The sequence below is a fragment of the Sciurus vulgaris genome, assembly GCF_902686455.1.
Source record: "Sciurus vulgaris genome assembly, chromosome: X".
NCBI classification, from domain to species: domain Eukaryota; kingdom Metazoa; phylum Chordata; class Mammalia; order Rodentia; family Sciuridae; genus Sciurus; species Sciurus vulgaris.
Genome location: NC_136471.1, coordinates 47302572 through 47315600, shown reverse-complemented (window position 1 = coordinate 47315600; position 13029 = coordinate 47302572). Strand labels below are relative to the sequence as shown.

Genomic DNA, 13029 nt, shown 5'->3' with positions numbered 1-13029 from the left:
AAAGGGACTAATTATTTTCAGTTTATAAACAATGGAGTTTTAAATTTTCATGTGGTTATATCTGTCAATGTTTACTACAGTAGATATTAAAATGGAAAATTTGATGTATTTATTATTGTAATTCATTTAAAGCTAAAGTAAAGTATCCATTACATCACATAAAACTGTATTGCATATTCATATGAAAAATGTATTTCCAAAAACAGTCATGAGATGAAATCTTTTAAAAAATTGAAAATATCTTTAATATCTCTCCTAATAGAAGTCTGTTGGATTCTTATATCAGTTCCTGCACTTAATCTGTTGTCATACCCTACATAATATATGTCTAGCAAATTTCACCATATAGTTGTGAATGAATAAGAGTAGAAAAGGTAAATGACATTATCTTACAGATCCCATAAGAGTTGACCTAGAAAAATAACCAAAAGAAATTACTCTTTAGTAAAGTAGTATAATGTAATATTATCAAGCAAAACCCAGTTCTATTTTTTAAGCAAACTGGTTCATAGCTCTACTAAACTAAATTTGATATTATTTAGTTTGTTATAAAAATATTTTAAAATTAACAGGAGCCAAAGTTCAGTAACTAAACTGCATTAATTTAACTGTAATAAAGTTGTGGGGTTTTTTTTTTTTTCATATCAACGTAGGTGGCTCTGAAAAGAGTCATTGGTTTGGACACAGCATGCTCTCCCTGGACAGCAGGATCTCCCCAGGCTATATGTACCACTAGAGCTGAAGGTTGAGCACTTGTTCTGGTGTGTCCGTTAGCTAGCCTTGTGGGTGATACACTGAAGATGTCAATAAAAAAATAGTTCATGATACACATGACATCTAATGAAATGCCAAAAGGAGGGCAAACCTGCATCAGAAACTTTTGGACATAGATGGAGTAACTTATCTTAGCATCTTTTCACATCTTCCTCTTCTGTTTTGGAAATGTCTAATTGTCTAATGTCTTTTTTAATCCCTCCCTCTTTTTGATACTGGAGATTAACCCAGGAGTGCCTAACCACTGAGCAACATTCCCAGCCCTGTTTTTTTTTTTTTTCCTTTTTTTTTTTTTTTGAGACAGAGTCTCACTGAGTTGCTTAGGGCCTCTCTAAATTGCGGTCCTCCTGCCTCAGTCTCCTGAGCTGCTGGGATTACAGGCACGTGCCTCTGTACCCAGCTCTTAAAGTTCTTCTAGATAAAGACAGATTTAAAAGAATGCTCAGCCATGATGGACATATTTTTCAGTGCCTTGGAATGAAAGAGGATGCTGATTGGTGACAGGGTGTTGCTCATTTATAGGCCCTGTAGTCAGTTGAAATCTTGCATACAGAAAATGTCTGATTGCATGAAATGCAATGAAGACATTATACAATTAGAAGGCATGGAATATTCAGGCATACGGAAAGCTTCCTGTAGGCTCAATAATGAGCACGTTGAAGATGCCATCTACAGTACCTAAATCACAGAAATTTTAGCTTCTACTCCTTGAGAGAATCTGACCTCCTTAACCGAGATCCATGATGCCCAGAGTAATGATGTTAGCAATGTTTGGGTATTTGTCCAACAACACAGGCTCTAATGTCATCCAGGGCTAAGCCACCCCAGCTTAAGCAGGAACTCTTTGATATGGAGGAGGAGCTCCTGGAAAACAAGAGGCCTGGCTAAACAAGTCACTGCTTCCAATTCTGATGAAAAACCTGAGCAATCAGTATAAAAAGGAAAAATGGTGAGATCAGTCTCCAAACACAGAACACAAACAAAATAGGTTTATTAAAATGTTAAATATCCTTAAACATTAAAAGAGTTTAAAATTGTTTCCTTGACAACAATCTTGGGTCCTAGAGGGGAAAAAACCCTAAACCATATAATTTGTGAACAAATATGAGAGTATAAGAATTCTTGGATAAAAAATAATTATTAAATGACACATCAAAGTAGTTTCCTTATGGAGAAAAAGGGGACCACATGGGAAATATTCAATGTAACTATGATCTCTTTCAAATGTCTATGATAATATGTCTGAAAATATTGATAAAATATGTGAAGTTGTGGAAAAATTAACCAGAGAAATTAAACTCACCTCCTCCCCAAAAGAACTTATGGACAAAGAAGAATGGGAAAAATTAAGGTAATCATTGAACCACTATCCCAAACGGCTAGGCTTCAAAAAGTAGTATATGTTCAGATCATTAAGGAAGAGGTATTTTTCTGTTAATTAGATGATGTCATATTATGAAGAAAAAAATCTCACTTTTATTTGAAGAAAATAAAATGTGAAGAAAGCATGCAGGAAGAATCCTGAGCAGTCACATTCATGAATAAATATATTAAAGTCCTATTTAAAATATTAACAATTATGTCTGGAATCACAATAAAAGATTAAACAAAAAGGACAAATCGAGATCCATCAAAACCTATGAATATATATTAGTAAAATACAAACAGAATTCACCTGATGGTGTTAAAGGACAACAGATAATCTTCAGGTTATCTCAGTACACACTTTAAATTCCTTTGCTAATATGATAAAATGGATATTAGCATTACCATCAACAGAATCAGGACTAAGAAAAAATGAGACCTATCATCAGGACTATTATTTATAATTATCTGGTATATTATATTTTTATAAAAGGCCTTGAAAAAGGATTTCATTGCAAAGGAGACCTAAGAAAACCTATCACAAAGTTATTTGCAAGTAAATCCCCTAAGGGAGTATCACATGTTAGGCTCTTGCGTTTGTAATAAAATTTTGTGAAACCAAATGCTTTTATCGGAGACTTTTATGTGTTCAGAGAGACAGCTGTCACATGCTTGGAGGAAACAATAATCCATTAAGTCATTTAATTTATATCATACTAATTGTTGGTGCTTTAATATGCTGGTGTGTCAGTATGTGAATGCAAATGTTTTACCAAAGTTATTCTAACATATTAGTATTGTACAGATTGCATTATGTGAAAAAGTATTTTAACATATCAAATCCATTAGGATAGTCATAGTGTTTTGGCCATTTTGCTCTTGTAAATTCAGAAAGAAATTAAAAATGAACCATAATTTGGTTGAAAGTGCAGGGGTAATTAAGATAGAGAAAAAGAAAAACATGAGGTTTGATGCTGAAAGATCAAAAGGGCCAATTAGTACATCTGATTATTAACCTGGTGGGCAAATGAGGAACAAAGAGACTAAGTGAGCCATCATGCTCTAATTTTCTGTTTTATTAAAAAAGCTTTAATGGCAGCAAGTAATATATTTAAAACAGGAGTCTGGCAAAAATAGTGTTATAGAATTTAAAAACCATAAACTTTTTTTGAATTTACTTTAATATGTAATGAAAACAAACAAATATTACAGAAACATATACATTTTAAAATGTCAAGAAAAAAATTTTACCAAGCTCCCTCAACTTTGAAATTACTATTCTATTTCATTCAGATTTATTCAATTCTATTATTTTCCAGTCCATAATATATCAATCTTAAAAACACAAATCTTATGATCTATGGCTGGGCATGGTAGCACATACCTATAAACCCAGCGACTGGGGAGGCTGAGGCAGGATGACCACAAGTCTGAAGCCAGCCTGCAGCAATTTAGCAAGGCCCTAAGCAACTTAGCAATACCCTGTCTCAAAATAAATAAAAATAGGGCTGGGGATGTACCTCAATGGTACACCCTGGTTTAATTTCCCAACACCTGCGTACATTCGTGCACACACACACAAGTCTCATGACCTGCAACTTACAACTGCGCATGACTGAATAATGAGAGAAGCCAATGACAGTCGTTTATATTCCACTTTCCATGGTTCAGCCAATGAAGGACTTGCAGCCCCTGAGCCACAGACATTGCCCAAAGTGTGGGGAGGTGACCCAAGATGATTCAATGAAACTTTCTTGGGATGCTCAACCTTTGGTTGAGAAAATTGGTGTGGTCCTTTCTCTGTCATTAGATTATTGCTTGATTGTGAAATGCTTTGCTTTCAATAATGGTAATTTAAGCATATGAATCCAGGGCTGCAACTAGTGGACATCTTGCTTGCTTCTTACATCTTAATTAAGAGAATTGGGCTATCTTAGTCCATCCGTGCTGCTATAGCAAGGTACCTAATGGTGGGTGATTTTTAAAGAATAGAAAATTATTTCTCACAGTTATGGAGACTGGAAGTGCATGATTAATGTGCTGGTAGTTTTTGTGTCTGGCGAGGTCTCAGTCTTTGCTGCAACCTCACTTGGCAGAAGGGCAAAAAGGACCTAGCTCTTTCCTTCCAGTTCTTTTATAATGTTGTTCACACATTCATGTGGGCAGAGCCCTTGTAGAATAATCACCTCCTAGAAGCTCCTTTTCTTAACATGACTGCATTGAGGATTGTCTAAACATGAATTTTTGAGAAGAAACAAACATTATAACTTTAGGACATAGTAATCAACTAAGATCAAGAAGAGGGCTGGGTATTAGCTCATTGGTAGAACATTTGTGTAGCATGTTTGGGGCCATGGATATGATCCCCAGCACAAGAGCAGTGGGGGTGGGCCAGGTGACTTTTCTTCCCCTGTGTAAAAGCTATTTGAATTTTGAGGTTTTTTTTTTTCATTTTTGAGTATGTCTATAAATAAAACTTACCATGTTATTTTGACAAGATGAGATGCCAGATACCAGTTTAGTGGTTAATACAGTGGGGTTATTCCAGATTGATTGTGGCCAGTTATTCCTGGATATGAGAAGAACGAGGGTGGTGTGGAAAACAAGTGTGGTATGGGGAGGAAGAAGCTTGAAAAATGCCATAAACCCACATACACTTCCTTCCTTCTTTTTGTTTTTGAGAGAAGGTCTTGCTATATTACTGAGGCTTCAAATTTCTGGGCTTAAGCAATTCTCCTGCTTCAATCTCCAAGTAGCTGGGACTACAGGTACACGTCACTGTACCTGGCTTGCTCTTTTTTCTTGTTAGAAGGAATTTAAATATAAATCTCAGATCACTCTCAAGTTGTGACCAACTCCTGAGGAGGACATTATTGGAGCATGAGAACATGGAGACTCATGCTTACTGGGTCATCAATCCTGCCCTTGCATTCAATTAAGGGTTGGAACAGACAGGTTTTACCCATCAAGGCCTCTGCTGTTGCCACGAAATTCTGGAATCCACCCAAAATTTAACTACCTCTGATTCCAAGATTTTCCTATGCAGAGATGAGGATGGATAACATCATCTCTTAGTAACTGAAATTAGGCAAAGAACATATGATTTTGGGTATGAGACAGCTAAGTTAGCTGTAAGTCTTATGGGGTTAAAAACATACCAGAAAATTGGGAGGAAAATAGTAGAACCTCTCTTCAAAGCTATAAAATTAAGATAACACACCAGGAGATAGAAGGATGAGAAGTAAGTTCAGCCTTCAAAGACTATGTGATCATCATAGATTTCAGGAAGCCAAAACCAAGAAAAGTAAGATCACTAAAATCAAACACACTGAGGTAGGGAAATGATCTGCTCTGCTCTAAGACCCAGATAGAAACTTTCACAGATAGGGGACAAATTCCTGGTGGTAAAGGATAAATACATACATAAATTACTCATTAGTAAAAATCACATGCTGAGGTAAAGACTTAAATGGTAGTAAGACACACACTGATTGAGGAAGCATGTTAAAAAAAAAAAAACCCAGGCACAGCTAAAACTCTTATCTCTATGTATAATGACATGAAGAGACTGGATCCCTGCCTACCCTGCAGATGCCATAAAAGCTATACACCTTCATTTTTTGTTGGAGTCTGTCCCCCATGTGCCACCTTCCTTGTGCTCAAGCATAAAAATAAAAAGCCTTGTGTCTGTCCCAATGTGCCTTTGCCTGATTCATCTGATAGAGAGACCACAGAGTTGGTAACAGGCAGACCTGATACCTGATCAGATATTTCGTCATGTACCACTGGGAGTTTTGTCCTAAAACAAAACAAATGGGACACATAATTATTGTGCTTGTTGAAATAGTTGGCCTGGCATAATGAATTCTATTCCTTCTAGGAACTGACAGTCCTTTGACAGATGGAATCCTCTCAGAAAAGTGAAGAAACTTACCCAAGCTTATAGCACTACTTGGCTAGATTGAACACGAAGACCCAGGTTGATCTGAATCTCACTCCAGTGTTTGAGCCATCAGATACAGTATTAGTTTTTAGGTATTGCATCTATTAGATTATCATAGAAACTGTTTCTCTGCATTAACCTGCTTAATAAGAAATGAGTTAAAATAAAAGCAAATGTACTATTCATTTGCTTGAGTTGCCTTAATGTCTACTTGAGTAATTAATTCAAATGAAAATGTGTAAGTACATTTTTTTCTCCCAACAAACTCCAACTTCTAGAGGTGTCATCTATGAAATTGAGTTCCAGGGGCTGCTTCTGCTTTTCCCTCTTCCTGAATTCTTTCTTGTGGCCTCAAACCTAAACCCAATTTTGACTCCACAAGGTATGTGGTTTTGTAGGCAGGAGGGAGATAAAGGGATTACAATGGAAGTATTAAGTATTATATTTATCCCATATTGTTGTATGTAGCAGTAATTTATTCATTTCACTTCTGTCATTTAATGTATTAATAATAAAAAAAACAATAAAAAAGGAAGATTTCAGGAATGATCTGATCTTAGTTTATTGCACAGGGATGCAGGAGGAAGACCAACTAGAAGTGGGGCATCCTGTGTTAATGGTACACATTTGTTTTTTTCTTGTCCGTCAAGGACAAGAAATTGGAAGGCTGGCAAGTTCTTCAGTATTTAAATCCTGAAGATTGCTGCAGAGGCTGTGATTTGGCTATCTGGACTGCTTGCTGCAAAGGCTATGGGTTACAGTTCTATTGTCACATATGGTCTGATCATTATCCCTTATATATTCAATTTCTCATCTAAGATAAATTATTCTTTTACTTAGCTTCAAATATAATTTCATTTTTTATTCATGAGAAAATGTTTCTGGTTGTCAAGAAAAGGGGAAATTTCCATCATGTTTGGGAAAATGTTCTAATTTTTTTCTTAAATGCAGTATTCAAACCTCCATACAATATTTAAGCATTCATTCCATTCAGTTGGCTGGGTTTACATTCGCGCAATCATATTTAAAAGCAACATTGTCAAGACTCCTCCTTCGGACCGCCCAACCCACACACACACACACACACACACACACAAAATAAACCTTTAAAATTTTTTCTTTGAACAACTTCTCAACAAGAAGAAAAAAAATGACAACGGGGTTCAGAGAGGTGAGGGAGTACCTGCTCAAGAAAAGTGGGTGGTGAGCGGACGTCACTTAATAGGCGGGGTGTGTCGAGATCCAACTCTGGGGCTGGGGAGTTCACGTGACCTGCCAGTTGCGGCGCCAGCCCTTCTTCCCTTCGGTGCTGCCCGGGAGTCATCCGCTCTGCTCCGAGTCTCCTAAGTGTTGCTTCAGCTTCTTTCAGGTCAGCTTGAGGGTCTTGCTCGCTGCTAACGGGACTCGGGGGTGGGTACCAAAGAGGGGAAGGCTGGAGGTGGGGTTCCGGTCAAGGGAAATTGGCCCGGAATGTAGGTAGAGATGGCAGTGGGAGAACGTTAGCCGAGGGGGAGCATGCAGCCTGTGGGCAGAGGGTAGAGAAGACGAATACCCCAAGTATTCACGCCGGAATTCTAGGCACCTCCTCTGCCCTCCGTCCATTTTGAAGTCTGAGATGGTGGGCGGCGAAGCGCCCCAGCAGTGAGATAGTGGAAATAACCCTCTCGGTCATTCCGTACGTGGAGGGAAATATTGATCGTGAAGGTAGGAACGCGAGTTGTCTCCAAAGCAGAAGGACACGCAGACCCAAACGTAGTTTGGAAAACATCGTAGTCTGGCGCCAGAGGCTTGAGAAGAAATGGCGGCTGGGGTGCGGGAGGGGGTAGTAGAGGGGAAAGCTGGGTGAGGAGGGCTTGGATTCTGGAAAGGCACCGAGTCCCTGTCAATTCACTAAGCGCGCCTTCTCCGCCCCCGCGTCCTGTCCGCAGATCTTAGGGTCTGTTGTTCCCATCGCTCTGAGAGGCCTGAAGAGAGGAGCAACCCGCCCAGGATCCTTGCAGGTGACGGAGGGGGCAGCATGGACAGGGACCCAGAAGGGGTGAGAGTGCAGAGGACATGACCCGGGCAGCCTGTGGGACCCCACCGCCCGCCCCCGCCACTTGTAATACACGCACCTTGGCCACGCTGAAGCGGCATGGAGAAGGTGGCAGGGTCTGCCAGGGAATGGTTGGCTCGCTGAGCGGGAGGCATGTGGGGTACGGGCCCTGCAGAGGCACACTTGGAGGCCTGGGTCAGCTTAGGGGAACCCTCACATGGGTGAGATTCAATACCCTGTGGACGTGCATCGTCGTCCCACCCCCCATTCCCATCCTTCAGTCTACCATGTTTCTTCTTTGTCTTCTCTCCACCCCTACTCCCAAGACAGGAGGAGGGGAAATCCTGACATGGAAGAACTTTACCGTGAAAATGAAGGAATACCTTCCAACCAAGAAAAGAGGGAAAATGAAGAAGAGCCACAGGATGAGGAAAAGCAAGAAGGAGCCTGTCCTTTCAAAGACAAGGAAATGTTAGAAAATGAGGAAATGACTGCGGATAAGGAAATGCTGAAGGATATGGAAAAGCCAGAGGGTGAGAGACCGGCGAAAGAGGAAAGAAAGCCAGAAAGCAAGAGAAAGCCACAAGAGGAAGGAAAGCCAGAGAGTGAAACAAGAGCTGCAGGAAAGCGCCCAGCTGAGGATGACATGCCCAGGAAAGCCAAAAGAAAAACCAACAAGGGGCTGGCTCATTACCTTAAAGAGTATAAGGAGTCCATACATGATATGAATTTCAGCAATGAGGATATGATAAGAGAATTTGACAATATGGCTAAGGTAGAGGATGACATGAGAAAAAGCAAACAGAAATTAGGGAGGCTTTTGTGGATGCAAAGAAATTTAGAAGACCCATTCTACCCAAGGGGCCCAAGGGAATTCAGGGGTGGCTGCAGGGCCCCACGGAGGGACCTTGAAGACATTCCTTATGTGTAGTATTCCTCTCGGACATTTGCCAGGTCTTGGGCTTTAACCTTTTACGAATACTTTGCTTTAGGCCCTTTGACCCAACTGCAACAATGTATGTGTCAGTAGTAGACTTTCATTGACTGCATGGAATAATGTTTATAGTTCCTTTGTAAAATTAAAATAACTTGCAGAACCATATATATAGCATTGACCCACTTATGTAAATCTAAAAAGATATTTACCTAGTAAACTATGTAGAGAAAGCAACTTTAAAGTTGTATTCACTAAAAGGGGTTATTTGTGGTGATTTTCTGTTCTTTTTTTGTTCATCTGTCCACTGTCTCCTAAAACAGATTCCTGTTGCCATAAAATAATAAAAGATAAGCAGGGAAATAATACACAATTTATCAAAAACTGTCCAGTAGACTTATAAATGCAATGGAGACATTAAAATTCTGTCATCAGGATGTAAAATGATAGGTAAAATTTGTATTACTCTGGGGACTCCATTCTGGAGCAATCTAACAGTTAATATATATCCCTTGCTGTAAAGGACTGCATTGTCATCTGTGAAATGGAAATAAAACTTGTCTTCCAGGCTTGTGGAGAAAATTAAATAAGGTATTGAGTATGTTGGGTTGGCTTCTACCTTTTCTGTTGCACTAGCAGAACCAATACTCTAATAGGTACTTGCTGGAGAACTGAAGGTGTTCTCACAGGTCTCATCTATGTCAGGAATAAGTCCAGACAACTGAGAGGTGGGTACCAATGTCCCCTGGGTAGTGTAATGTCTCCTGTTTTTGTGCCTCCCCTAATGGATCCTTAACCTCCCTAAGGTCCCTTCTGCTGGTGGTGGGCTGGAAATGATTAAAGCAACACTGTGTCCCAACAACAAGGTGGAGAATTCCTCTTTACCTACAATATAGTCACCTTAACCCACTTGGGTACCCAATTGTCACTTGGGTTTTGATGCTTTTTGAAGTTCATACAAAACACTTCTTTCCATACTTTTTGTTGATTTAGCTCTCTCCAAGGGATTTAGATACTGGAGATTGCAGGAAAACAAATCTGAGTGACCAGATGCTGTGCTATTCTCACTTGGTAATCTATCCGCTAACACTTTTTTTCCTTAGGAATTGTCTCCCAGGGAATTCCTGTTAAGCCCTACCTTACCATTTGCACGACTCTTTTGCCTTTGTGATTTCTTGACTCCTGGCTTTTTGGTAGTCCTTTATTTGCTTATAGTGTTTTTCAAATAACCTTATATTTTAAGACAGTTGTAGATTTACAGAATTATTGAAATGGTAATATAGAGTTTCTATATATTCCATACTCAGTATCCCCTATTCTTAACATCCTACATTAGTATGTCATATTTGTCATAATGAACCAATATTGACAAATTGTTATTAACCAAAGTGTATACTTTACTTAAATTTCTCCCAATGTCCTTTTTCTGTCTTACAATCCCACGCAGGTTACCACTTTCTATTTAGTCATCATTTCTCTCCTAGGCTCCTCTTGGCTATGAGAATTTCCTAGACTTGACTTGTTTTTGATGACCTTGACACTTTTGAAAACACTGATCATATATTTAATGTCTCACAGGTTGAATTTCCTTTATTTTCTTCTTGTGGTTACACAGGTGTTACATGTTTTGGGGAAGAAAATCAAAGAGGTGAAAATGTCATTCTCATTCCATTATGTAAAGGGCACAAACTAGTCAATATTATTTACTACTGTTGATGTTAAACTTGTTCACCGGGCTGAGATAGTACTTGTCAGTTTTCTCTTTGGCAAAATTGCTATTTAATCTCTCCCTTTCCAAACTACTCTTTGGAATAGTCACTATTGGCAGCATACCCTTAAGCATTGGAACATTATGCTCCACTTCCTTGATGACAGTATCTACAAAAATCATTTGTAATTCTAATGTACAGTATATTTGACACTTCTTCATTTATTTATCTATTCAGGTTATATCAGTATAGATGCATAAATACTTATTTATCATTTTAATTATAATCCATTGTTATTTCACATATTTTCTTGCTCAAATAGTTCCTGCTTTGACCATTGGGAGGTCTTTCAGTTGGCTCTTGTATTCATTTGACATAGTTCCATTGTTGTGTGTGTGTGTGTGTGTGTGTGTGTGTGTGTGTTTAGTACTTTAGTACTTAATTACTTTCTGGCACTGAAAGATGTTCCAGCCTTGTGTATTTTCTGCCCTGTTCCTAGAATCAGTCATTTTCCCAAGGAGCCCTGGTAACTTTTGTTGCAGAATGGTATTTAAAAAGCAAGATCTAAACCAGGCACCATGATGCATGCTTGTTATCCCAACTACTCAGAAGGCTGAGGCAGGAGAATCACAAGTTCAAGGCCAGGCTGGACAACTTAAGGGGACCCCCCCATCTCAAAGAATAGCAAGTGATAGATTACCCCTGGGTTCACTCCCCATTACAGAAAGAAAAGAAAGAGAGCAAGATCTGAGCACGAGGCATAATCATTGCTGTAAGAATAGCATTGCTTCTAGGCTCTTTCTGTTAACAGAACAAGCAGATATATATGTATATAATAACCCATATAGGTATCCATGTGTGTATATACCATTATATTTACATAGAAAATAAACAGAAATTTTTAAATATTTCTCTACATAACCATCTGTGTTTATATAAATCTAAATATGAGTTCATAGTGGTGTCTACAGCAATCCATAATTACATGGATCATACTACCCTCCCCTTATCTTTGTGTGTGTGTGTGTGTGTGTGTTTGTGTGTGTGTGTGTGTTGCTGGAGATGGAACCCAGGGACTTGTGCTTACAAGGCAAGCACTCTACCAACTGAGCTATATCTCCAGAACCACCTCCCCTTATCTTTAACCTTCCAGTCTAATGCAAGAATCCTGTCTCCCACTGTTGATATGTATTTTGTTAATTATTCAATTTCAGTATACATGTGTAATAGGTTCCATAAGGGAAACAACTTTACAATCTAGAATAAAGTGATATGTACAGTTCCTTTTGCCTTTTCCAAATTTACATGTCAGCACCTTATTTCCCAATTCCTTTAAGTGAGATTGTTACATACATTCATAAGACATTTAGATTCTTTTGTCACATTCTACATTTATAAATGGTCTTTGTTTGTTCATTGCAGTATTGGAGATTGAACCCAGGGCCTCACATGTGCTAGGAATGCTCTCTACCACTGAGCTACATCCCAGCCCTTTTAGTTTTTATTATTTTGAAGCAGGATCTTTCCAAGTTGCCTAGTCTGGCCTCAAAGTTGGGATCCTCCTTCCTGAATAGATGGGGTTACATATGTGAGACACCACACTCATAAATGATATTTAAAATTTTTAAATTTCAACTGTTTTATTGCTAGTATATAGGAAAGCAATTGACTTTTGTATATTAACCTTTATCCTGGGACCTTGCAGCCAGGATTTTGTCAGTTCTTTGGCATTTTATACATAGACAATTCTGTCATGAGCAAATAGAAACGGTTCTATTTCCTTCTGATCAATTTATGTATGTTTTATTTCAGTTCTTCTTATTACACTAGCTAGGACTTCCAGTATTATGTTTAATTGGAGCAATGAGATAGGACATCAATGTCTTCTTATACCCAATTTTAGGTTGAAGAGTATCACTTTCTCACAATTAATTCTGATATTAGGCATGGTTTTTTGGAGTTGTTTCTTATCACATTGAAGAACCTCCTCTCTAATTCTATTTTGAGTGCTATTATCACGAACCCGAATTGGACTTTGTCAAACACTTTGTCTGCATCAAGTTATATGGTCATATCTCTTCTTGATCTTTTACTCTTTGAATATGGTGGATCATATTGGTTGATCTACAAATGCCTGTGTAATTCTTACACATTTGAGTTGACAGTATTTTGTTGAGGATTTCTACATCTGTTTTCATGGGAGAGATTCATCTGTAGTTTTCCTTTTGTGTAATGTTTTTAATCTGGTATGGGAATTACAGTAATGCTC

General features: G+C 38.5%; 1 protein-coding gene and 1 long non-coding RNA gene across 3 annotated transcripts in view; one reads left to right on the top strand and one right to left on the bottom strand.

The window, feature by feature from the left end:
- The window catches only part of LOC306651851, a 92274-nt gene extending 84903 nt beyond the window's left edge, over positions 1-7371 (bottom strand). For both annotated transcript variants that reach the window (XR_013761215.1, XR_013761216.1), the window contains exon 1: positions 7266-7371. This is a non-coding gene — a long non-coding RNA (uncharacterized lncRNA). The remainder of the gene's footprint in view (positions 1-7265) is intronic.
- A 1079-nt stretch (positions 7372-8450) lies between these two features.
- TCEAL4 (transcription elongation factor A like 4) lies at positions 8451-9655 on the top strand. The gene has a single exon (XM_079124726.1). It carries the CDS (start codon positions 8467-8469, stop codon positions 9046-9048), a length of 582 nt encoding a protein of 193 aa, XP_078980852.1. The 5' UTR covers positions 8451-8466; the 3' UTR covers positions 9049-9655.
- Positions 9656-13029: the final 3374 nt, after the last annotated feature.